Below are 26,919 nucleotides of genomic sequence, written 5' to 3' on the forward strand. Positions count from 1 at the left end.
GTTTGATTTGTCACCCTGACAAAATGAACATCCAGAAGGGTAGAAACATTTTTTTTCCCACATTGTGCAATTTAGTAGGTCTTTCTTGAAGAAGAAATCTGGTATTTCAAAGACACTTAAAAAGCTTTCTTTCTGGCATAGAGTGCCTTCTAAAATATGAATCCTACAAGCTCTAAGGCAGAAACCTTCCTTTTTATCCCAAGATGAAATAGAATCCTCATGATGACTCTTCTTTATTCCATAGAAATGTCCATGCTGTTGAATTTATCAGCAGGGATACTGGGCACCCTGGATTGAGTCATTTGCCTGTCTCTTTCACTAAGCCTTCAGAGAACAGTCCCCGGGAAAAGAGAACAGAATAGGTATCATTTCGGTTCCAAGTCTGATTTGAATCCATAAATCTCCCTCTACATGGAGTTCATAGCCAGGATGAGTACTAAGTGAAATTATTGGGTTTAACCTACCTGTCCCAGAGATCTGTTGAGACCCACTACAAAAGTTCTACAGGAGGCACTCTGATGAGATTTACAAGTGTCTGACGTCCCTGAAGACCCACACACTGAGTAAGCTTCTTTATGGGTTGAGTCCCTACACAAGAAACAGGAATGCCCAGATAAATTTCTGATTCCCCAGGGAAAGAAGCCAATTATTGAAATCTCCACACAATTACGCTCACAGAGTGAAAATGTCAAGATAGCCTAGGGATATGCTTAGATGATCCTACTGAACAACAATAATGTGCGATGATTCCACCCTCTGTATGTTTGTTTCTTTTGAATTGTCCCCTGTAATGGTTAAGAAGTGTGGCTGCAAATAGAAGTGAATGCAAAGCTTCCATTCTCATGTCAAAAACAAGCCCTGGTGTATCTGCCATGAAATACAGATGACATACACCCTAAATTCAAAATGTGCACCGTTTTAAGAACTCTAAATGTCAGTTATTTTAGAGCCTTTTAGAAGGCACCCATCATATGCCTGGTCCTATTGCTATTTTTTAATTAAGATTGTGTGATGGAGAATACATTTTTCACAATCTTGTGATCTTTCCTCATGCATGTATAAATTTTGTAATTAAATATTGATAACACTTTTATTTTACTTCTTGTGTGGTATTTTCTAGTCTGTAAACTTTATAAGTGAAAAGAATATATCTAAATAGTTTTCCTTTGTTTTTGTAACTTCTGAAATGCCCAGGAAAGAGTAGGCTTTCAAAAATATTTGCTGACTTACTGTTGGAATGAATGATGGAGATAAGAACGAGTGAATATAAAATCCATCTTAAAACTTTGAAATATGAGGTTTAGTCTTCAGGTCTGTCATTTATCTTTAATATGATTTTTAAGTTTGATAAAGAAGCATTGACCACTTGCTTACCATTCTCTAGAATATCCCCTACTTTAGAGCAGGACACACTGTTCTTTCTTCACTGTAGCGTTCCTAATATCAAACAAGGGGGTGACACATTCCAGGCTTTATGTTTTGAGGTAATATATTGTGGGTCATAAAGAGGAAATACCAAAGATTTTTTTTAATGATTTATTTATTTATTCATGAGAGACACAGACTGAGAGAGAGAGAGAGAGAGAGAGAGAGAGAGAGAGAAACAGAGACACAGGCAGAGACACAGGCAGAGGGAGAAGCAGGCTCCCCGCAGGGATCCTGATTCGGGACTCGATTCCGGTTTCCTGGATCACGACCTGAGCCAAAGGCAGGTGCCCAACCGCTGAGCTACCCAGGTGTTCCTACCAAAAATTTTTATACACCTAATGTTACCCATGAAAATGAATTGAAATCCTTGAGGTCCTTTCCAGATTCCAAGATTCCACAGGAAGTTTGTATTGTTCCTTCCCCTGTAATGTCATTTGTAGATTATCTGTTATGTACCAAAGTTAGCCTGCACCCTGTTCAGTCAGCAGAATTTTATTCCCTGATGAGCTCTGCTAGCTTCCCCATCTATTTAGCATTCTCACAATGTCATAAAATTTTTTTAGAAAATTACTTTTACCGTTTCCATTCTTATTGATGTTTTAGAGTTTGATCTCTCATTTAAAGCTTATTATTTATTGCATAAGAAATATAGCCCATTTCTTAACTTGTGAGTATGGTATAAAAATAAACTTACTTTGATTAAGGATATAAACTCTAAGACACAATAGTACCATCCTAGATTGTCTGTATGTGGACAAAGTTCACCTGTACCCTGTTCAATCAACAGGACTTTATTCCCTGATGAGCTCTGCTAACTTCCCCATCTATTTAGCATTCCAACAATATAAAATTTAAAAAAAATAAAGTACTACTTTTACAGTTTCCATTCTCATTGATGCTTTATATAAGAGTTTGATCTCTCATTTAAAGCTTATTGTTTATTGCACAGGACGTATTGTCCATTTCTGAGGTTGTGAGTATAACACAAAATAAACTTACTTTGATTAAGCATATAAATTCTAAGACACAATAGTACCATCCTAGATGACAAAACTACACTTTTCAAAGTATTTGTAAGAAACACACACATGTCACCTACATATACATACACACACATAGATATGTGCAGGAAGTGATATTATAGACACTGTAATATTTCCATGCTCTACCTGAAAGAATAGTTCTCTCTTACATAATTCATTATTTTAAATGTGTAAATTAATTATACATAAGCTGAATATGCACTAATCCATTTTCCCCATTCCCTCTACCTCATGTAGTTAATAGTTATATATGACCTTTTTGGTTTTTCCAAATCTATTTATTGATTTTTATTGTGATAAGAAACATATCATGAGATCAATACCCTTGACCAATTCTTAAGTATATAATCAGTAATGATGATTAAAGCACAATATTTTATAACAAATCTCTACAACTCAATCATCTTGCAGAAGTGAAGCTTCCTACCAATTGAATACAATTACTTTACATGGACACATTAGCCAGTTTTTGTTTTGTTTTGTTTTTTTAGAAAGAAGGGTAAGAGAGAGATGGAAAGAAACCTTTATTTCCCCCCAAATTATTTATTTACTCATGAGAGACACAGAGGGAGGCAACATAGGCAGAGGGAGAAGCAGGATCCCTGCAGGGAGCACAAAGCAGAACTCAATCCCAGGACCCCAGGATCACAACCTGAGCCAAGGCAGACACTCAAACACTGAGCTATCCAGGCGTCCCACAGTCCCACATTAACCACATTAGCCATTTGATTGACTTTCACCATAGAATGCCTTTTTCTTGTAAAATTGAATCTCCTTTTACCCTTTTCATCCTTCTATTAATCCTGGTCTGATCCCATCTCGTTATCTGTTTTGGCACATTTAAATCTTATTTACACGTGTCATTCATATGCAGGTTTTTACTGGTTATATGAATTTACCTCTTAACAGAATGGCATAATTTTGCAGGTATTTAAATTAATTAATTAATTTATTAATTTATTAATTTATTAATTTAATTTGAATTAATGTATATTATATGCCAAATGTCTCTTTCTGCAAGTTCACTAGAATAGGACAGGTACGTAGAAATCAATCTCTAAATATATATTGAATTCATCTAGTTTTGCTTTTACCTGTGAAAGAATACATAACTAGGTTTAATATTGATAGGAACCACATGGTATGATAATTAAGAGAAGATATTGCATACTTTTTGCCACTTCCTTTATCCTGCATATTTGACATCTTTGTTCCTCAAAAGCTATATAGGTAAAGGGATTTAGCGTGAGGATTAGAAGAGTGCAAAATAGGGACACCACTCTCAATGTCAAAGGAATGACTGGACTCCTGTTGCATGTACATAAATATCAAAATCCCATAGAGCACTGTAGCCACTGTCAGGTGGGACCCACAGGTGGGAAAAGCCTTGTGTCTACCTTCAGCTGAGTTCATCCTGACAATGGCTACCAAGATCACCAGGTAAGAACTATCAGAAGAAAAATTTTTTCAAATAAAAACTGGAAAATCAAAATCATCATTCAATTTTATGCATATTTGAGCAGAGCAAAGACAACAAAGGGAGACAGTGCTAGTATAAATAACTGATGACATTGTGGCCACAGAAGCATATGTATTTTTTTGTCTGGCTTCTTTTAGCTGATATGTTGTTATAGGTAGTTCTAGAGTGCTCATTCTCATGTCTGTGGACAGATCCATTTTATGTATATACCACAAATCAGTTATTATTGTGCTAGAATCAAATGTTAGAATTGGGTAGCCCAAGTGGCTCAGTGGTTTAGTGCTGCCTTCGGCCCAGGGTGTGATCCTGGAGACCTGGGATGGAGTCCCACATCAGGCTCCCTGCATGGAGCCTGCTTCTCCTTCTGCCTGTGTCAGTGCCTCTGTCTCTCATGAATAAATAAATAAAATCTAAAAAAAAACAAATATTAGAATTGATCTGAATTTGCAGTTTTATGACTAGGGATATAAACATTCCATTTCATCTGATGTTTTGATGAGCATGAAGCTTTCTTTTTCACACCGTTGCATTATAAAAAAATAAAATTTGGATTTTTGTAATGTATTTATGAAAGAGAGTCATTTATACTTTATAAAAAATATTGCCCTGATACACAGACACAATTTCCTGAAAGTGGTAGTTAAAAATAGCTCCTCCCTCGGCCTTCACATCCACACTACTATTTAATCGAGATCAGCTTAATCTTGGATGTGTTTTTATTTTAGTATATGCTTCACACTGAAATTTTTGAGTAGTAGGATATACATATTATCATTAATAAATACTACCTGATGAGTTTGCAGTGTTTATTTGACATGCATTCCTATTAGAAAGCAAATACTTATGGTTGCTTAATATCCTTGTCTACATTCAGTATTTTCCATCATTTTCTTCACAGGTTCTTACCTGTGAAAATGTGCAAGGCATCATTGTGGTTTTGGTTTGTATTATTCTAATGCTGAATGCAATTGAAAACCTTTATGTTTAATGGCAACTTAGATATTTTCTTGAAACATGATTGTTGATATCATTTGTCACCTTTGTATTGTATTTCATGTAAATTCTTTATGGATTTGTAAGAGGCACAATGGCAAGATCTCCATGTTTTGTATGACCGAATAATATTCCATTCCATACATATTCCACATCCTCTGTACCAACTCATCTATCAAGGGCTACTTGGGTTGCTTCTGTATCATGGCTACTGTAAATAATATTGCAATGGACATAAGAATGCACATATCTTTTCAAATTAGCATCTTTATGTTCTTTGGGTAAATACACAGCAGTGAAATTACTTGATTATATGGTATTTCTAATTTTAATTTTTAGAAGGACATCTATATTACTCCTTTAGGGACTATGACAACTAGGAAAATGTTTTCTTATATACTAAACCTTTAAAATAGATAATGAAATCCAGTTGTGCTACTCCTGCCATTTTGTTCTCTTTTTTCAAGACCATCTTTATATTTTAGGCATTTTGCCTTTCTGAGTAAATTTTAGAGTCAGCTCCATCATTCTAAAAGAAAGAAGAAAAGACAAAGAAGGAATGAAGAAAGGAAGGAAGAATTAAAAAATTTAAAATAGTTCTAAAAATAATTTAAAACCTAATCTAGCTTTAAAGGAATTCATAACTGTTATTGGAATACCTCTGCGTTCTTTCTTCTTTTAAGATAGTCTAGATCCTTTTTTTTTAATTTCCTTAGTTTCCTTAATTTTAATTTCCTTAGTTTTTTAATTCTACAGAAACATATAAATATTTAAATTTATAGCAAAAGAACAATTGTACCATTCAGTAATGCTTACAATTTTTAAAATTACACATGATTCTTAAAATCAACCTGAGTATCACAAAATACTGTTGGATTCTGAATGTCACTGTATTAAATACATTGAATAATTTAAGGGAAACTAACCACATGACATTTATTCATCCAAATAATGGTATGGTATATGTAACATTATGTCTTCCTTAATAATTTAGCAAGGTTTTATAGTATTCAGCAGGAAAATCATGCAAATCGTTCACTAAAATTTTTCTAAGGTATTATAAAGTTTTATTTCAATTAAATTTTTAGTTTAAATTATATATATATATATATATATATATATATATATATATATATATTTGGTAACTTGTAGTAAAAAAACAAAAACAAAAACAAAAACATAAAAACCCTAGATGTCTTAAATGCTGACCTTATATGCACCAATCTAGCAAAACTCAGGTATTATTTCTAATGTTTCAGAAATAAGCAATTTTGAATTGTTGCTGTACACATTTATGCTACCTAAAATAATCACACTTTTATTTCTGATTTCCTTTTTTTAATAAATTTATTTTTTATTGGTGTTCAATTTACCAACATACAGAATAACACCCAGTGCTCATCCCGTCAAGTGCCCCCCTCAGTGCCCGCTACCCAATTACCCCCATCCCCCGCCCTCCTCCCCTTCCACCACCCCTAGTTCGTTTCCCAGAGTTAGGAGTCTTTATGTTCTGTCTCCCTTTCTGATATTTCCCACACATTTCTTCACCCTTCCCTTATATTCCCTTTCACTATTATTTATATTCCCCAAATAAATGAGAACATATACTGTTTGTCCTTCTCCGATTGACTTACTTCACTCAGCATAATACCCTCCAGTTCCATCCACGTTGAAGCAAATGGTGGGTATTCGTCGTTTCTAATAGTTGAGTAATATTCCATTGTAGACATAAACCACATCTTTTTTATCCATTCATCTTTCGATGGACACCGAGGCTCCTTCCACATTTGGCTATTGTGGACATCGCTGCTATAAACATCCGGGTGCAGGTGTCCCAGCATTTCATTGCATCTGAATCTTTGGGGTAAATCCCCAACAGTGCAATTGCTGGGTCGTAGGGCAGGTCTATTTTTAACTCTTTGAGGAACCTCCACACAGTTTTCCAGAGTGGCTGCACCAGTTCACTCCCACCAACAGTGTAAGAGGGTTCCCTTTTCTCCGCATCCTCTCAAACATTTGTGGTTTCCTACCTTGTTAATTTTCCCCATTCTCACTGGTGTGAGATGGTATCTCATTGTGGTTTTGATTTGTATTTCTCTGATGGCAAGTGATGCAGAGCATTTTCTCATGTGCATGTTGGCTATGTCTATGTCTTCCTTTGTGAGATTTCTCTTCATGTCTTTTGCCCATTTCATGATTGGATTGTTTGTTTCTCTGGTGTTGAGTTTAAGAAGTTCTTTATAGATCTTGGAAACTAGCCCTTTATCTGATACGTCATTTGCAAATATCTTCTCCCATTCTGTAGGTTGTCTTTGAGTTTTGTTGACTGTATCCTTTGCTGTGCAAAAGCTTCTTATCTTGATGAAGTCCCAATAAGCATACACAGGCTCACATATCAACACTTAACAGACTGAGATGCAACCCACCACAATGGGATAAAGTTAAAGTGTTAGTTCTTAAGGCAGACATTGTTGATTATTCATTGATGTACATATTCCTTACACAAAGAACATTAAGTTCCATCTTCTCTGTGCCATATGCCAGTATGGTGGGCATATTTATTTCATATTTAATAAAAGACATAAAAATATGAAAAAAGATTATCAGGGCATGATGTATTTTAAAGAAAACAAACAAAGCAAACCAAAACTTGCCTTCTGTTGCAAAATAAGTACTTGGTAATATGGGAACAGTGGTCTGGACTTGTCTTAGCACTTAAACCAAAGCTGGCATGAGAAGAATGATCACTACTGGAATACCTATGAACAGGAAAAGCATTTCTAGCTTTCCACGACTTCTACACATTACTCCTTTCTAAGGCCAATGACATGTCCTAAACAGAAGTCTGTACCTATTTTATTACATGAACTGCCTATATTGAAATCTACACAGGTGGTTTATGCAGGTTTTTCCATATTCTATGCAGGGCACCTTTTACCTCTTTGTTCCTTAGACTGTAGATCATGGGATTCAGCATAGGGATTATCAAAGTGTAAAATATAGAGGCGATTTTATCAGTATCAAAGGAATGACTGGATTTGGGCTGCACGTACATGAAGAAGAGAGTGACATACAATACAACAACCACCGTCAGGTGGGATCCACAGGTGGAGAAGGCCTTGTGCCTGCCCTCTGCAGAGTTCATCCTAAGGATGGCCATAAGGATGAGGATGTAGGACACAAGCACTATGAGAAGGGAGGAAATCAAATTAAATGCTGAAAAGATCAGTATTATCAACTCAATGTCACGTGTGCTTGAACACAGCAAAGTTAACAAGGGAAGACTATCACAGTAAAAATGTCTAATGACATTATGTCCACAGAAGGATGCCATAAAAATCTTGATGGTGATTATCAGAGAGAGACAGGCACTGTAGACATAAGGGATTGTTATCAGCCCCCAGCACACTCTTTGTGACATAACAATGGTGTAGAGCAGAGGGTTACAGATGGCCACATAACGGTCATAGGCCATTGCAGATAGATTGAACAGCTCACTGATGATGAACAAGATGAAGAAAGCCAGCTGGGTAGCGCACCAGTTATAGGGGATTGTATTTTGATCAGCTACAAAATTTACTAACATTTTGGGTGCCACAGCTGATGAGTAGCCAAGATCAATGAAAGCCAGGTGTCTGAGGAAGAAGTACATGGGTGTTTGGAGCCTGGAGTCCACCTTGGTGAGGATGATCATGCCCAGGTTGCCCACCACTGAAACTGTGTAGATGATGAGGAAAAGCCCAAAGAAGAGAGCCTGCAGCTCAGGATGGTCGGTGATTCCCATTAGGATGAATTCTGTTAGCACTGTTAGATTTTGTTCATCCAGGCCATTAAGCGAAATTGCTGTGGGAACAACCATCACAAGAGTCATAGGGATTCAGGAGACAACATCTGTGGATCAGATTGGTCCAATTTTTTCGATCGGTTAATTTAAAATAGGACTCACCTCGACACTGAACCTGGAACCAAAAAAGGAGGTGTTACAACCTAAGATATACAGTAGTTAGTTTATTTATTTGTGCTGTTTGCTGGCTATTGTTACCAAGTCACTATCATCCATTTATGGTCTGTCAACAGGTATCATTAGACACATCTGGTCTTAAGTGGTAATCCTGATATCTTTTTAGATATGCTTTTACTTAACTTATCTATAATTGGTTAACACATAATAGCTAGGAAAGTATTCTAATATAAGTAAAAGCCCTTGCTTCTGGTCCTTGAAATTTTATCCCAACCTTTGTCCCAAAGAAAACCATGATTAATTCATGCAGTAGACTTTGGTTTACTTTTATCATTGTAGCTCTGCATATTTAAGACCATTCTCTTTCCACCATTCATATCATTTTTAATTTCAGGACTGTATTTTCAGGACGCCTGGGTGGCTTAGCAGTTGAGCATCTGTCTTTGGCTCAGGGCAGGATATCGGGGTTCTGGGATTGAGTCCCACATCAGGCTCCCTGTGAGGAGTCTGCTTCTCTCTCTGCCTTTGTCTCTGCCTCTCTGTTAGTCTCTTATAAATAAGTAAATAAAATCTTAAAAAAATAAAACTGTATTCTCATTCTATTATGCTTTTATGGGTATTAAAGAGTGTTTATAATTTGTATATAATAGACGATAATTTAGCACTTTTACAGAAGTCCCAACTAGTGCATTCTAATGCACATAGATATCTTTTATTTCCCATAGAGTAGTGCATGTGGATTCTCAGCACTTGGGTGTTGACTCTTTCAGTGTGTGATTATTGCTATTTTCCATTCCAAATAAGGCCACATCTAGAAGTTATTCAATACGGTAAAAAATAACAATAAAGTGGTCCTTCCCATATTTGCCTTAACTTACCCCTAATATCTCTGAGGTAGGCGTAATGTAATTAGATTTCTCTAGCACATTTTTTAAAGGATTTTATTTATTCATGAGACACACACACACACACAGAGAGAGAGAGAGAGGCAGAGGCACAGGCAGAGGGAGAAGCAGGCTCCATGCAGGGAGCACAACATGGAACAGGATCCCAGGTCTCCAGGATCATGTCCTGGGCTGAGGATGGCACTAAACCGCTGAGCCATCCAGGCTGCCCGGTCGAGCACTTTTTAAGGAAAAAGTCATTAAATTGTATTTGTTGATGTATCTCCTAAAATCATTCAGTAAGCTGCTATAAATGTACTCACCCTACCAAGAAAAATATCAGGCCAACACTGGGTGTGCTATCTCAAATTCAATACAGGTTGGCAAATCACATTGCCTGAAGCAGATGAATGAAAGACATAGTAGTGGGAAGTGAGGGGAAAGGCATATAGCATGATTCAGTAGAAGTATTTACTTTCTGTTTGTTTAAATGACATGGATCAGGACAAATGATTACTAGATCCAGATAAAGCCAACAGGGCATGGCTTTGGGAGAAATGGAATACACTTATATATTTTAATTTAAATCCTATTCTTACACCTTTATTTCATCTTCTGTCAACTATAGGTGAAATGTTTCTTGTAAACTCAGTTTATTTAAGGATTGCACTTTATCTACCTCTTCTTTTCCAAGTCTGTTTTCCCTCAGACTGTTTTCAAAAGTAGGTACTTCTAAAGTTTTATGGGGAAAAAAAAATCATCTGATTTCATTACAAAGTCTTCTAGAGTATAAAAAAATGAGGACTACATTGTGACTCATTCTAGGAGGCCCTAAATCCTGATTTAAACATACACATACTTGTATATGCAAATTATAATATTTTGTTATATTTATATATGTTAAAGCTCACTACATATTCAGGCCTATAATTTCACTTATGCAGCTGTAAAACTGTAAACAATATTAATATATCATTGATATATGTTTAAAAATGCCTAAGAGTGATAAAACACTTGTTCAAGCTGGGTTTATCCTATGTTTGGCTGGACAGTTTTCTTCTGGAAAATCTGTAATCAGATTTTACCACATCATCAAAAAGAATTAGGGGATAAACGAGCATCTGAATAGATGATGAATTAATACCAGTTAGAATGGACAAAAGCAACTAAAATTAAGAATAAAAGTGAAATCCCATATTGATGGAATATTTTATAGAAACAAAACCTACTCCTAAAGAGAGAAAAATTCAACCCTTTTGGGGACGCATTATAGAAGTCCTAAGTAAATTAATAGAAACTCAATGTCCTGGATTGTACAACCTGATGTGACAAAATGTTACTTGTGTTGAAATTGATCTATTAATTTAATGACCTTACAATCAAAAATCACTAAGGATATTTATAGATTTTGATATTAGTTTCAAATGCATTTTGAAAATGCAAACTGTTAAGAAGAAGCAAGACACTTTTGAAGGGACTTGTTTTACCAGATAATAAAACTTTTGCTGGATTTCTTGAGATGATATGGTAGACATCAATGAAAAAGAATGGGAACCTCGGGCAAAGACCCATGCATGCAAAGAACTGTAATATATGAGAAAAGGGGCATGTCAGGACAGGCATGAAAAAATGGTCTTCATTGGATCTGGGGAAGGTGATCATCCTTACAAAGGATGATGAACTTGGATGTTCTGGTCATCCACACAAAAATCAACTGTAGACTTGTCAAGGACATCATGTCATAAGAAACTGTTCGCAATTCATAACCTTAAAAACTAAAAGCTCTGGATGCCCATAAAAAAGGAAATTTCCAAAATATAGAATAGTAATTTAACATTATTTTGGCAGATGAAACTACTTCACAAAATTTACTCTGTCCAAAAACCTATTCAAATTAACAAAATATTCACAGCAAAGCAATTTGAAACATCCATTAGCAGCAATCAAACAAACGAAAAACTCTAATGCTTTAAGCTACAAAAATTATACCCCAAAGAACTATTCCATAGCAGCTTGTAGAGTTGGCAAATCTCTTCATCTCAACATGCATTTTATTGTGATTTTTACAGATGCCTGCAGTTCCCCTGAAACTCATTTGAGTGAATATTTATGTGGTACTCCTTCCCCCAGTCCTACTCAAGCACTGTCTGGAAAAAGCAAGGAAATTGAGCATCAAACCTGACTCTTCTCAGATGGAAGCAGGAACTCGGAACTGTTCCAGGGCCTGGGGTTAGACAGGGAGCCCAAGGGTGCGAATACCTAATCTTAATCAATATTCTATAACTTTTTGTAAATAGCCTCAGAAGAGATTAATGGATTGGTCCAATTGAGAATATTGCAATCCCATTAAAAGGAGAGAGGGATCCAGAGGTGAGGGAGGGACAGAGGAGGATCCTAAGCTGAGGTTGCAAAAGTGCTTACTTCCCCTTTCATGATGTGTATTGTCTAGAATCTCAATCTAAATGTAGAAATAATCAGAAATAGAAATGAGGTCCCTTACCACCTTCAGAGAACATTATAATAGTGGTAAACATCTATCTTAGCTCTAAGAAATCTAGTTAGGAAAAGAGATGAGTAATATACATGATGTACTGAGTTGGCATTGGTGACAATACTCATATGTGTCCCTTAAATTGAACAAGGAATCAAGAATCATCACTGCAGGTAATCTAGCAATCATATCGGTGGCCGCTACTCACCTTAAGTGGTGACTGGCTTCCTATTTTCTTGTGTGATTACCAGCCTGACTACAGTGGGAAGAATTTATGAGCATCTCCTCTATTTGAGAAACTCCTCTGGGAACTTGAATGCAATCCTGAGTTATTCCCAAAGCATCTGAGAGCAGGAAATGATGTCACTCATCTTTGCTAATTATTCTGTGAGTTTTATTTCCCTATTGAGGTAATATTATATATATATATAATATATATATATATAGTATATATATACATAAAATATATATATGTATATATATACATAAAATATATATGTATATATACATAAAATATATATGTGTATATATATACATAAAATATAATGTGTATATATACAAATATGAACATATATATGAAGTCACATATATATATACATGAAATTTACTTTGCTTCTAATTTGCTATTTTTGTTTTTTTACTGAAATATCTGCTTTTAAATAGATCATTTCTCAGATACATGCTTTATTCATCTAGAAATTACATAAACTTTCAGCATTTTCCACAAAAGCTTCTTCCATGTGTTATATTTGAGGATTAACAAAACTATTTAAACATGTCCTATAGTGTGTTAGAAGATACAAAAGGAATAAAAATTATGAATATGTCTCTAACTCCTATTTTTTTTCTTTTTCTAATAAGGGCTAAAATTGAGTTAGTGATACTGTAATTCCACACCCGAGGTGCATACTGAAACTAATTTCCCTTGTCCGTTTCTAGCTCTCTTCCCCATGGGTACCTCTTTTACAAAAGCTGATGTATGTCCTAAAATGGAATATAGCTTTATAAAGTAAAATAATGTATGTTTTAAAGTGCACAATATGTTATATATAACTCATTTGGATATCCAATGGTTTTCACTAAACTATCTGTTTTTGAATTATATTCATTTTATTACATCCATACCAATATTTTGCTGACACTGAATAAAATTGTTACACTCTCATTCTACCCCCCATTTACTATAGGTTTGCTCTAATTCTTTAGGCATTTAGAGAGATACCGACCTTTGGATCTCCATATATTATCACAATTAAGAACTTTGAGTGTGGTTCTTGCTAACCCATGAATGGACATGTCTACAATGTATCTTGCATTCCCGACTGGGGAAAAATAAGTACAGTTAATTGATTTAAATAAATTAGTTCTAAATAAAGATTTCTTTCATTAATGTGTATTCCACCCTCAGTATCCTAGTGTTTTCAGACCCTGGACATCCAACTTATGAATATGCACCACTTGTACAAATGGTAAAAGTTGCAACAAATAATTACATGAAATTTAGCTTGACAGAGCTAAATGGTTTCACTTGTTTTAATACATTATTTTTTCAAGGAATCCAAATATTGTTCTTGACTGGAAGTAGAAAACTGCACTAAGTATAATCCCTGTCATCAAAGAAGTTCAAGGGATTATAATGGAGACATATACTATTGATTTTTATATAACTTTAGTATTTGAATGTCTATCACAGTGATAGTGATGATGAAGTTGTTGTTAGATGACAAAACATTTGCACACAGCTTGTAGCTGAGTCTAGGAGGGGAGGCCACCAAATTCTACTTTTCCTCCTGGACACCTGGAAAGCTGACTTCTCATCCTCCTGGCAGGTGTGCAGAATTGGCTGAGCTGCAGCCTGACTCTCCTGTGGTGGCACAGCGCCCCCCCCCACCCCCGTGTGCAGCCATCCTTCACCCCTGCATGCTGGTCCTGGGGGCCTGCCACACTGCCTTTCTGTTTCAGAGCTTATAATTCCCCTGTGGTTGAAGCATGAAATACACATAAAATGCTGAGAAATCCTGAGAAAAAATGCAAGGAGAAAGGTGATTACAACAGAGATTAAGAAACTGCTAGTTTGCCCCCAAATTTGATTAGTCTGTGATCTAGCACCCAAGTTTTAGGCATCCATATCTAAACATGAAAGTATCTTCTTTACATATTTCATAAAGATTTTAAATTAATATAGCATAATCTCAGCCCATATCTTAATCACTTTTGACTGTACACATTAATAATATTTATCATTCTAATAACATTAACTTATTAGATCTTTAAATACATATTTCAAGTATTTTAAAGAAATAATTAGTAATTTCTTCTGACAATTATAATTCAAACTACTTTTGTGGTTAGATGCTTTTAAATCGAAGTATAATGAACACAAAATTCTGTATTAGTTTCAGGTATATTACATATGGGTTCTATTAATTGTGTACACTATCAGTGCTCATCATGATAAGCGCAGTCACAGTTTGTCACCATTCAATACTATTATAATATTATTGACTATTCTCTGTAGAGTGCTTTCCATATCTGTGATTTACATATTTTAAACTGGAAGTTTGTATCTTTTAATCCCCTCTATCTATTTTGCTCATTTCCTCTACGCTTCCTTTCTGGAAAAAACCTAGTGTGTTCTCTTTATTTAAGAATCTGTTTGTTCATTTGCTTTGCTTTTATAGTCCACAAATATGTGAAATCACAAAGTATTTGCTTTTTTCTCTTGAATTTATTATACTTAATGTGATACCTCTAGGTCTTTCTATGTGGTCACAAATTGAGAGAACTCGTGGTGGTTATGATTGTGCAATATTCTATTCTGTATTCTTTTTAAGAAGTAGTCATTTTTGTATTTATATTATAAGTAACCTAATGTCTTGTACATTTTGTGAGCTGAGGTAAGAATTGTTATCAAAACTATGTTTGTCGACAAAATTTCTCTAATCCAAATAATGATTGTTCATTAGCTTTATAAATATTGAAGGAGTCAAAACCAATCCTGAAGGAAAGGTTGGAACAGTGACATGGAGTATAACTTATGGAAGGGCATCAAACTTCATAAACAGTAGCTCTATTTAATAGAAGGAAAGAAAAATTCAGTGGCCTTTATTGAGACACAGAGAGAAAAGAAAAGTGGTACAAAGAGAAGGAGCAAAACAAGGAATAATGATAAAGTTTGAATCTGGAGATATAAGAAGAGCAGTCGGAAATTAATTTGTGGTGGTGTAGTTAAGTTTCTCTAAACATAAGGAGGCAGTGTGGACAGGATACAAAATAAATGCCCAGAAATCAGTAGCATTTCTATAGACTCACCATGAGGCTGAAGAAAGAGAAATTAAGGAGTCAATCCCATTTACAATTGCACCCAAAAGCATAAGATACCTAGGAATAAACCTAACCAAAGAGATAAAGGATCTATACCCTCAAAACTACAGAACACTTCTGAAAGAAATTGAGGAAGACACAAAGAGAATGGAAAAATATTCATGCTCATGGAATGGAAGAATTAATATTGTGAAAATGCCAGTGCTACCCAGGGCAATTTACACGTTTAATGCAATCCCTATCAAAATACCATGGACTTTCTTCAGAGCGTTGGAACAAATCATTTTAAGATTTGTGTGGAATCAGAAAAGACCCCGAGTAGCCAGGGGGAATATTAAAAAAGAAAACCAGAGCCGGGGGCCTCACAATGCTGGATTTCAAGTTGTACTACAAAGCTGTGATCACCAAGACAGTGTGGTACTGGCACAAAGACAGGACACATAGATCAATGGAACAGAATAGAGAACCCAGAAATAGGCCCTCAACTCTATGGTCAACTAATATTCCACAAAGCTGGAAGACAATTCACTGGAAAAAGGACAGTCTCTTCAATAAATGCTGCTGGGAAAATTGGACATCCACATGCAGAAGAATGAAACTAGACCATTGTTTTACACCATACACAAAGATAAACTCAAAATGGATGAAATATCTAAATGTGAGACAAGATTCCATCAAAACCCTGGGGGAGAGCACAGGAAATACCCTTTTTTGAATTTGGCCACAGCAACTTCTGCAAGATACCTCTATGAAGGCAAGGGTAACAAAAGCAAAGCTGAACTACTGGGACTTCATCAAGATAAAAAGCTTCTGCACAGCTAGAGAAACAGTCAACAAAACTAAAGACAAACTACAGAATGGGAGAAGATATTCGCAAATGACCTATCAGATAAAGGGCTAGTATACAAGATCTATAAAGCACCTATTAAACTCAACAGCAAAGAAACAGATAATCCAATCATGAAATGGACAAAAAACTTGAACAGAAATTTCACCAAAGAAGACCTATACGTGGCCAACAAACCCATGAGAAAATGCTCCACATCACTGGCCATCAGAGAAATACAAATCAAAACTATAATGAGATGCCACCTCACACCAGTGAGAATGGGGAAAATTCACTGTTAAACAAGACAGGAAAAAAATAAAATAAAAAATAAACAAGACAGGAAACAACAAATGTTGGAGAGGATGTGGAGGAAGGGGTACCTCTTGCACTGTTGGTAGGAATGTGAACTGGTACAGCCACTCTGGAAATCTGTGTGGAGGTTCCTCAAAGAGTGAAAAATAGATCTGCCCTATGACCCAGCAATTGCAGTACTGGGGATTTACCCCAAAGATATAGATGCAGTGAAAGACTGAGACACCTGCACCCCAAAGTTTATAGCAGCAATGTCCACGATAGCCAACTGTGAAAGGAGCCTTGGTGTCCAACGAAAGATGAATGGATAAAGAAGATGTGGTCTATGTATACAATGGAATATTACTCAGCCATTAGAAACAATGAATACCACCATTTGCTTCAATGTGGATGGAACTGGAGGGTATTATGCTGAGTGAAGTAAGTCAATTGTAAAAGGACAAACATTATATGGTCTCATTGATATGGGGAATAAAAAAATTGTGAAAGGGATTATAGGGGAGAGGAGAGAAATTGAGTGGAAAATATCAGTGAGGGAGACAGAACATGAGAGACTCCTAACTCTGGGAAAGTAACAAGGGGTAGTGGAAGGGGAGGTGGGGTGGATGGGGTGACTTGGTGATGGACACTGAGGGGGGCACTTAACAGGATGAACATAGGGTTTTTACTATATGTTGGCAAATTGAACTCCAATAAAAAAAATACAAAAAAAAAAAACATAAGGAGACCTGATGCTACCATAGAACCCTCTATCTTGTCTCCTGTCACTCATATCTTCAGTGATTTCTACTTCTTTATTGATTTTCCTTGAAAGGGTTTTTTTCTTTCCATGGAAATGGCTTGTGGAAGCAGACTTTTGTTTGTGTTTTTTTAATTTTTTTTTTTTGGAAGCAGAAATGATAGATGGGACTCATGGCATCGAGATATCTGGTGAAGCCTTTTGGACTTGCAGGGAGATGGCATTAGCAGTTCAAACCAAGCTTATCTAGACCTGAAGAGACAATAAAATCTCCATTGGAAGTCTTACATTTGTTTAGATTAACCTTTCAACTGAAAAATTCAGAAACATGCCAATTACTGTTACCTATCAGACAATTGATAAAGGAGGAAACAATCATGCTACACACATCTCTTGGGTCATATAAGTAAAATGTTGGGATATATGATCATGGTGCTTCAAAACAAAAGGAGCTGCTGTGAAAATACTGCTTCAGTAAGTTTTCGGGTCAAAATGGAATTTTCTAGGCTGAATTTGAGAAACTTGGATGGTTTTTCTTATTTTCGTGGTCTTGAAAGGATTCTTTGTGTGGCACTGTGCTTTCTGCCTAGAACATCCCTATATACAGAGTGGGGTCAAAGCTACCACTACTGTGGTAGTTTCAGGAGGGGCTCTGTGGTGCTGTTTGATGTGTGTCCTATCTCCTTTTTTTTTTTTTTTTTTTTTTTTTAATATGTCCTATCTCTTACAGGTGCTGTCAGACCTTGCTTTGTGACTGTCTTGCATCTTCCCTCTCCCCTCACCACCAGGGGGATTTTGTTGTCACTGTCTGGACACAAATGCCATGGAACCTGCAGAGCAGTTAGGAAGGTATAAACTGGAAGTACAGGTGACTTAGCATCTCGCAGGTTGATAGCTTTGACCAATTGGAGATCAGTGCTGCCACATAAATGAGTTTCCCTACGTTACTTCAAGGAAAGGTGGTACTGGGCTCATGTGCTTGCGTGGTTGGTTGAATGTGTGGATTCGTCAATTCTGATAAACGTGTACAAGTGATATGTGAGTGGGTGTGCATGTGTGTGTGTGCATGCGCTGTGTTACCTTTCAACCTAATGAACTTATCCTTCATTTAGAGTGGGCATTGTGTAGAGTTTGTTTAGGGTAAATTTTGTAGCTAACACATGCATAAAGGGTATATGCTATATAAGCTTTTGAGAGACTATCCCCTTGAGTACTAGTGAATGAGACAGGTGCAAGGTTTTAGATTGCCCAGCTAAGATACTATGCCAATATACAGATGTAGATGTTTTAGGCAGAATCATGTACGCCCACCTACCCACCAAGGAAGCCCACATTCCTATCCCCAGGACTGTGAACATGCTGTCTTCCATGAAAAAAGAGACCAGAAGTATTGAACATACAGTCTCACTTTATATTTTCAGTCTTGCTGTTTGTTTATGACTAAATTGACAAGTGATTCATAGACCCGAGTGTCATGTTCCCTATAGTTGCCTTCTTTCTGACATCCCACCTCCCCAAATTTCATATCATTTACAGATGTTGCCTGTCTTGCATGCCCTGACCAGTCTCCCTTACTCATTGTATATTAGGAACATTTTACATGTACAGAAGTAGATATGGCACATGATGACTGTTAATTTTTTTCCATCAGAGCTCCCTTGAGAGTTGGTGTCTCTTTGAAGAGAATGTTTTTATTTTCATTCCAATGAGATTTTACTCAAAAACACACTATATACAAATATCAAAAGAAGTGGAGTTTGCTGTTATGAATCTATCACACAATGAGCCCTATACCACAACGTTTGCTCTGAGAATAAGACATGGAGAATGTTAATTTTATGGCACATTGGAATGAAATATCAACATTTTGCCTCGTCTACATGTAACACATGATAGTAGTGGAAATGTAGAATCTCCTTTTGTAGGTTTCCTTTTTCTGTTTGCTACAGGTTCTCTTTCAATGGATATCTAGGCATTTTTTGCTGTTTTTAGTTTTTCTCTTACAGATTTCTTTTTCTGTGATTCAAATTTATGTTAGGTGTAAGACAAAAATGAATTTAAGAAAGTCAAGATATATGAATCACAGAAAATACAATATTGTGTTTTACTTTAAAATATGCTTACTTTGAAAATATTTTTTACCACTTAAGCATATTTTGTATGGTCAACTAATATGTCTTTGTATTAGGGATAGTTGGATATTTGACGGTGGAATAGAAAGAGTTAAGATGTACCCATTGAATCCACAAAATTTATAAGTATTTATTGCCTCTACTTAGTAGATACTAGCTTTTCAGGAGCAAATAAAAACCCTTAAGTAAGAGAACTGAATCTTCATATTTACACTAATTTGAAAGCCTGGCAAGGGCTCTTTAGGAATCTCTTGAATGCATCTTTCACATCCTTGTTCCTTAGGCTGTAAATGAGGGGATTCAGCATTGGTATCACCAGGGTGTAGAAGACAGAGGCCATTTTATCAGTATCTAATGAGTGGTTGGTCCTGGTTGCAAATACATGAAGAGAAGGGTCCCATAGAACACAGTGACAGCCATCATGTGGGAGGCACAGGTGGAAAAGGCTTTTCGTCGGCCCTCTGAGGAACGTATCCTCAAAATGGCAAGGACAATGTGGAAGTAGGAGGTTAGAACAATAATCATGGAGAAAAACAAATTGGTCCCGGCAGAGGTAAACACTACTGTTTCTGGAATGTAGGTATCAGAACAGGACAATGCCAACAAAGGGACATTATCACAGTAAAAATGGTCGATTATGTTGGAAGAGCAGTATGACACAGAGAACACACAGGAGGAAACGGTCAGTGCTGTGGTCAGACTGTAGAGGTATATGAGGGACACCAGCAGAAGGCAGATCTGCGGAGATACCACCACCATGTAGAGCAGGGGGTTGCAAATAGCCACGTAGCGGTCGTAGGCCATTGCAGCCAGCATGAAAATCTCCCCCACGATAAAAACTAAGAAGCCACCCAGCTGGGCTGCACATCCATAGTAGGATATGGTTTTCTTTGAAGCCAAGAAGTTGACCAACATCTTAGGGGCAATGACAGTAGAATCGCCAAGATTGATGATAGCCAAGTGCCTGAGGAAGAAGTACATGGGCGTTTGAAGCTGCGAGTCAACACTGGTGAGGGTGATGATGCCCAGGTTCCCTGCCACGGTGAGCCCATAGATCACCAGGAAAACAAAGAAGAGTGGCATCTGGAGGTCTGGGCGGTCTGAGACTCCCCTGAGAATGAACTCAGTCAGGTGGGTCAGGTTCCCTGAGGCCATTTAATTTGCTGTTCTCATCTTTTAATGGAGAAAATGGGAGGAGATTAATAGATGGTCAAGTTGATTTTTCTGGTTCATGCTGGATAGTAGACTGTTTCTTTTAAATCAGATTACTTTTGTTCACAATTGAAAATGTCAGACCTTACTTGTATATCTCTCAATTTTTAACAAATTCAGAAATACAAAGACCAGTTTTTTCTAAAGATCAGTTTTAGCTTAATGAAACTGTTTTCCCAAGCTCTTTTTAACTCTGGGCTAAATACAATTTATATTGGTTTTATATGTAGTAATTTACTATATGTATTAAAATTTTACTCACATAATCATATTAATTACAATATTCCCCAAATATATATTTACATCAACACTCATGCTTCTGTGTATGTTTTTAACTACATTTGAGAAGTTGATGAAACAGATGACTTCCAGTGACTTTCAGTTATTTTTAACTTTCTGCCATTGGCTTTCTCTACAACCTGTATCTTATCAGCCTGGGGATTTTTATGTATCTGCATGAAATACTTGACTATATTGGATTTTCTTTAACTATGTCTACAACATCATGCTGTTTCAGCTGCCACCAACAGACTGTACCTCAGTCTGTTCCTTCTAGTGTTATTCAGAACCTGAATTTTTAAAAAAAATAATCATGTTTCTTCAGCCAAATAACTTGGTCCTTTTATCACTCTAACCTCCATCTGCTCAGACAGTTTTTTATTAATGTGTCCTGGCAGCCTCTCTTTTTTTTCCATCTTACAGCTGTTTCCTATAAAGTATTTGAAGCTGTTTTGATATTTTGAAAAATATTACTTGTAGGTTTGATTTCCTCAAGCTTGATTTGCTCAAGCTCTTTCTTGCTTAGATAAACGTGTGGAGAAGACTGATAACATTATTCACTATGTGGTGTACTCTGGGCCCAGAATGATGCTAGTCATTTCAATATAATGATCTCATTACTCTACAGGAGAGTCCTAGAAGATGGTTGTAATTATTTGTATGTCTGATAAGACAGTTGATAAGTTACACAGAATCTGTGACCAATATTGATTGATACTATGGTTTTATGGTTTTGCTTTATGTGTTTTGTTTGCTTGTTTGTTTGGTCACTTCGTTGGTTGGCTGTTAGTCCACCAATTACTGAGTGTGTGATTTTTTTGTATCAAGTATTTATATTTTTGTGTTGTGTGAATGTAATGAAATAATACACAAACACCAGTTAGTAGAGCCTGTTAACAATGAATGCAGAAAAATTGGTATCAGCAGGTCTTGCTATAGCATGTTTTAAATGATTTTCTAATGTAATTTCCTGTTTATGTCCTCGTAACCCATTCTTCCTCACTAAGCAGTTTTATAGTTGAAATGTGAAATAGTGAGTGAAGTATAATTTTCATATTCAGGTAACTGGGATACATGGTATCTGGCTATCTACTTAATGAACAAATCAGGTTGTATTCTCCCAAAATCTGATTATTTCTTAAGTCTGTGGTGTCTGTTAATTTAAAGATATTTCATTCCATATTCCAAAAATATGTCTGATGAGGTTATAGGACTATATTGCACTAGATATTCCATATCTCTTCTCCTACCACATCTGAAAAGAAATGCACAGGTGAGTTTATGATGGTAACCAGAGTGGCAGTACTCACTTTAAACAAAACATTTCCTGTTTGTTTCTGGCTCATAAGGCAGTTCACTGCATGTTTTACTCTGAGACATAGATACTCAATAAATATATCCTTAATATATGAAGAGGGGAAATAAAAGAGCATCAATAGTCATTGTGGATTGTGAACTATGAATTCATGCAATTAACTTTTTTTTAAAATTTATTCAGAGGCAGAGAGAGAGAGAGAGAGAGAGAGAGAGAGAGAGGCAGAGACACAGGAAGAAGGAGAAGCAGGCTCCATGCAGGGAGCTCGACGTGGGACTGGATCCCGGGTCTCCAGGACCACACCCCGGGCTGCAGGCGGCGCTAAACCGCTGCGCCACCGGGGCTGCCCCGTGCAATTAACTTTTAAAAAACATATTTGCATGAAACATTACCTGTTTTAATTCCTTCTTCTAAAGCAATATTACTAATGTCAAAGCTTGGTAGTTTTTTCTCTTGGTAAGCATGCCACTGAAATAAAGTACTTTTCTCTTATTAATTCAGGATGGTTTCAGATTTGTTTCTGATAAAGCTATGTTAGTTCTTTACACATATTTTTTCAAGTTCGCTTTGGAAAAGAAATATTTTATGAATCTATCAAAACAAAATGTCAGTAAAAGAACTTTAAAGATGTACATAATGTTGAGGTGCCAGGGTGGTGCCATTGGTTAAGCATTCAACTCTTGGTTTCAACTCAGGTCTTGATCTCACGTTCCTGAGATCCAGCCCTGAGTGGGACTCCTTGCTTAGTGCAGAGTCTGATTGATATTCTCTCTCTCTGCTCCTCCCACTCCTTCTCTCTATCTCTCTAAAATAAAAATAAATAAATAAATAATACACCTAATGTTAAGCATTCATATTACATTTTGGCTGAGAAATAATATTGAAAATATTTATAAGTAATCTTCTGAAATGATTTTAAGAGATGTTCCATTGGTCTCTAATTGTATAATTTTGTCTTAAACTTATTTAAACCTGAGTTGTGTTTGAGATAAACTGCATCTTGACATGACCTGGCAGTGTCCACCAGCAACTGAAAGCCTTCTGGTTGACACCATGGAACCTTTCCTTGTTAGATTCATCACCTTGGCAATGTGAACAACCAGAAGGAGAGAAACATTTTTCTTGATATTAAGCAATTTAGTAGGCCTTTCTTGGAGAAGAAATCTATTTCAAAGACATATAAGAAGCTTCCTGTCTGGTGTAGAGTGCCTTCTAAAACATCAATTGTACAAGCTCTAAGGCAGAAACATTCCTCTTATCCTAATGAAAAATAGAATCCTCATAATGACTCTTTGTTATTCTGCAGAGATACCCATGCTGTTGTCTTTATCAGCAGGGATTCTGGGCACCATTGTTGGAGTCATTTCCCTTCCCTTCCAGTTAGCCATCAGGAAAAGTGAATAGAGCAGATATCATTACACTAATATTACACTAATTTGAAAGCCTGGCAAGGGCTCTTTAGGAATCTCTTGAATGCATCTTTCACATCCTTGTTCCTTAGGCTGTAAATGAGGGGATTCAGCATTGGTATCACCAGGGTGTAGAAGACAGAGGCCATTTTATCAGTATCTAATGAGTGGTTGGTCCTTGGTTGCAAATACATGAAGAGAAGGGTCCCATAGAACACAGTGACAGCCATCATGTGGGAGGCACAGGTGGAAAAGGCTTTTCGTCGGCCCTCTGAGGAACGTATCCTCAAAATGGCAAGGACAATGTGGAAGTAGGAGGTTAGAACAATAATCATGGAGAAAAACAAATTGGTCCCGGCAGAGGTAAACACTACTGTTTCTGGAATGTAGGTATCAGAACAGGACAATGCCAACAAAGGGACATTATCACAGTAAAAATGGTCGATTATGTTGGAAGAGCAGTATGACACAGAGAACACACAGGAGGAAACGGTCAGTGCTGTGGTCAGACTGTAGAGGTATATGAGGGACACCAGCAGAAGGCAGATCTGCGGAGATACCACCACCATGTAGAGCAGGGGGTTGCAAATAGCCACGTAGCGGTCGTAGGCCATTGCAGCCAGCATGAAAATCTCCCCCACGATAAAAACTAAGAAGCCACCCAGCTGGGCTGCACATCCATAGTAGGATATGGTTTTCTTTGAAGCCAAGAAGTTGACCAGCATCTTAGGGGCAATGACAGTAGAATCGCCAAGATTGATGATAGCCAAGTGCCTGAGGAAGAAGTACATGGGTGTTTGAAGCTGCGAGTCAACACTGGTGAGGGTGATGATGCCCAGGTTCCCTGCCACGGTGAGCCCATAGATCACCAGGAAAACAAAGAAGAGTGGCATCTGGAGGTCTGGGCGGTCTGAGACTCCCCTAAGAATGAACTCAGTCAGGTGGGTCAGGTTCCCTGAGGCCATTTAATTTGCTGTTCTCATCTTTTAATGGAGAAAATGGGAGGAGATTAATAGATGGTCAAGTTGATTTTTCTGGTTCATGCTGGTTTGTAGACTGTTTCTTTTAAATCAGATTACTTTTGTTCACAATTGAAAATGTCAGACCTTACTTGTATATCTCTCAATTTTTAACAAATTCAGAAATACAAAGACCAGTTTTTTCTAAAGATCAGTTTTAGCTTAATGAAACTGTTTTCCCAAGCTCTTTTTAACTCTGGGCTAAATACAATTTATATTGGTTTTATATGTAGTAATTTACTATATGTATTAAAATTTTATTCACATAATCATATTAATTACAATATTCCCCAAATATATATTTACATCAACACTCATGCTTCTGTGTATGTTTTTAACTACATTTGAGAAGTTGATGAAACAGATGACTTCCAGTGACTTTCAGTTATTTTTAACTTTCTGCCATTGGCTTTCACTACAACCTGTATCTTATCAGCCTGGGGATTTTTATGTATCTGCATGAAATACTTGACTATATTGGATTTTCTTTAACTATGTCTACAACATCATGCTGTTTCAGCTGCCACCAACAGACTGTACCTCAGTCTGTTCCTTCTAGTGTTATTCAGAACCTGAATTTTTTAAAAAAATAATCATGTTTCTTCAGCCAAATAAGTTGGTCCTTTTATCACTCTAACCTCCATCTGCTCAGACAGTTTTTTATTAATGTGTCCTGGCAGCCTCTCTTTTTTTCCATCTTACAGCTGTTTCCTATAAAGTATTTGAAGCTGTTTTGATATTTTGAAAAATATTACTTGTAGGTTTGATTTCCTCAAGCTTGATTTGCTCAAGCTCTTTCTTGCTTAGATAAACGTGTGGAGAAGACTGATAACATTATTCACTATGTGGTGTACTCTGGGCCCAGAATGATGCTAGTCATTTCAATATAATGATCTCATTACTCTACAGGAGAGTCCTAGAAGATGGTTGTAATTATTTGTATGTCTGATAAGACAGTTGATAAGTTACACAGAATCTGTGACCAATATTGATTGATACTATGGTTTTATGGTTTTGCTTTATGTGTTTTGTTTGCTTGTTTGTTTGGTCACTTCGTTGGTTGGCTGTTAGTCCACCAATTACTGAGTGTGTGATTTTTTTGTATCAAGTATTTATATTTTTGTGTTGTGTGAATGTAATGAAATAATACACAAACACCAGTTAGTAGAGCCTGTTAACAATGAATGCAGAAAAATTGGTATCAGCAGGTCTTGCTATAGCATGTTTTAAATGATTTTCTAATGTAATTTCCTGTTTATGTCCTCGTAACCCATTCTTCCTCACTAAGCAGTTTTATAGTTGAAATGTGAAATAGTGAGTGAAGTATAATTTTCATATTCAGGTAACTGGGATACATGGTATCTGGCTATCTACTTAATGAACAAATCAGGTTGTATTCTCCCAAAATCTGATTATTTCTTAAGTCTGTGGTGTCTGTTAATTTAAAGATATTTCATTCCATATTCCAAAAATATGTCTGATGAGTTATAGGACTATATTGCACTAGATATTCCATATCTCTTCTCCTACCACATCTGAAAAGAAATGCACAGGTGAGTTTATGATGGTAACCAGAGTGGCAGTACTCACTTTAAACAAAACATTTCCTGTTTGTTTCTGGCTCATAAGGCAGTTCACTGCATGTTTTACTCTGAGACATAGATACTCAATAAATATATCCTTAATATATGAAGAGGGGAAATAAAAGAGCATCAATAGTCATTGTGGATTGTGAACTATGAATTCATGCAATTAACTTTTTTTTAAAATTTATTCAGAGGCAGAGAGAGAGAGAGAGAGAGAGAGAGAGAGAGGCAGAGACACAGGAAGAAGGAGAAGCAGGCTCCATGCAGGGAGCTCGACGTGGGACTGGATCCCGGGTCTCCAGGACCACACCCCGGGCTGCAGGCGGCGCTAAACCGCTGCGCCACCGGGGCTGCCCCGTGCAATTAACTTTTAAAAAACATATTTGCATGAAACATTACCTGTTTTAATTCCTTCTTCTAAAGCAATATTACTAATGTCAAAGCTTGGTAGTTTTTTCTCTTGGTAAGCATGCCACTGAAATA

At 36.5% G+C, this 26,919-nt stretch overlaps 2 protein-coding genes, 1 long non-coding RNA gene and 1 pseudogene across 6 annotated transcripts; 1 reads left to right on the top strand and 3 right to left on the bottom strand.

The window, feature by feature from the left end:
• Positions 1-3,657: 3,657 nt before the first annotated feature.
• LOC119864223 (olfactory receptor 8K3-like) lies at positions 3,658-8,728 on the bottom strand. Its single transcript, XM_038563257.1, has 2 exons — positions 7,876-8,728; positions 3,658-3,677 (listed from the first exon to the last, which is right to left on the bottom strand). The coding sequence occupies exons 1-2, from the start codon at positions 8,726-8,728 to the stop codon at positions 3,658-3,660; spliced, it is 873 nt and encodes a 290-aa protein (XP_038419185.1).
• LOC119864224 lies at positions 8,394-26,689 on the top strand. Of its 4 annotated transcripts, none has more exons than XR_005373436.1 (5): positions 8,394-8,713; positions 11,859-12,038; positions 12,532-12,667; positions 18,215-18,333; positions 26,629-26,689. It is a non-coding gene; the product is annotated as an uncharacterized LOC119864224 (long non-coding RNA). The 4 variants fall into 4 exon arrangements; XR_005373433.1 differs by lacking the exon at positions 26,629-26,689 and adding an exon at positions 22,606-22,665; XR_005373435.1 differs by lacking the exon at positions 26,629-26,689 and adding an exon at positions 22,606-22,665 and having other exon boundaries at positions 11,859-12,018.
• On the bottom strand, positions 19,825-20,771 carry LOC119877241 (annotated as a pseudogene).
• Positions 23,849-24,796, bottom strand: OR8J2C (olfactory receptor family 8 subfamily J member 2C). Its single transcript, NM_001388515.1, has one exon. The coding sequence runs from the start codon at positions 24,794-24,796 to the stop codon at positions 23,849-23,851; it is 948 nt and encodes a 315-aa protein (NP_001375444.1).
• Positions 26,690-26,919: the final 230 nt, after the last annotated feature.

Source organism: Canis lupus, chromosome 18 (assembly GCF_011100685.1).
Source record: "Canis lupus familiaris isolate Mischka breed German Shepherd chromosome 18, alternate assembly UU_Cfam_GSD_1.0, whole genome shotgun sequence".
NCBI classification, from domain to species: domain Eukaryota; kingdom Metazoa; phylum Chordata; class Mammalia; order Carnivora; family Canidae; genus Canis; species Canis lupus.

What these genes read in the sequence shown, in the direction of transcription:
- LOC119864223 (XM_038563257.1), bottom strand. Translation starts at nt 8,728, where the DNA reads ATGGGAATCACCGACCATCCTGAGCTGCAGGCTCTCTTCTTTGGGCTT. An exon ending in AAGGAACAAAGAGGTAAAAG is followed by an intron (nt 3,678 to 7,875) that starts GTGCCCTGCATA and finishes TGAGGAACAAAG; the next exon opens with ATGTCAAATATGCAGGATAA.
- OR8J2C (NM_001388515.1), bottom strand. Translation starts at nt 24,796, where the DNA reads ATGGCCTCAGGGAACCTGACCCACCTGACTGAGTTCATTCTTAGGGGA.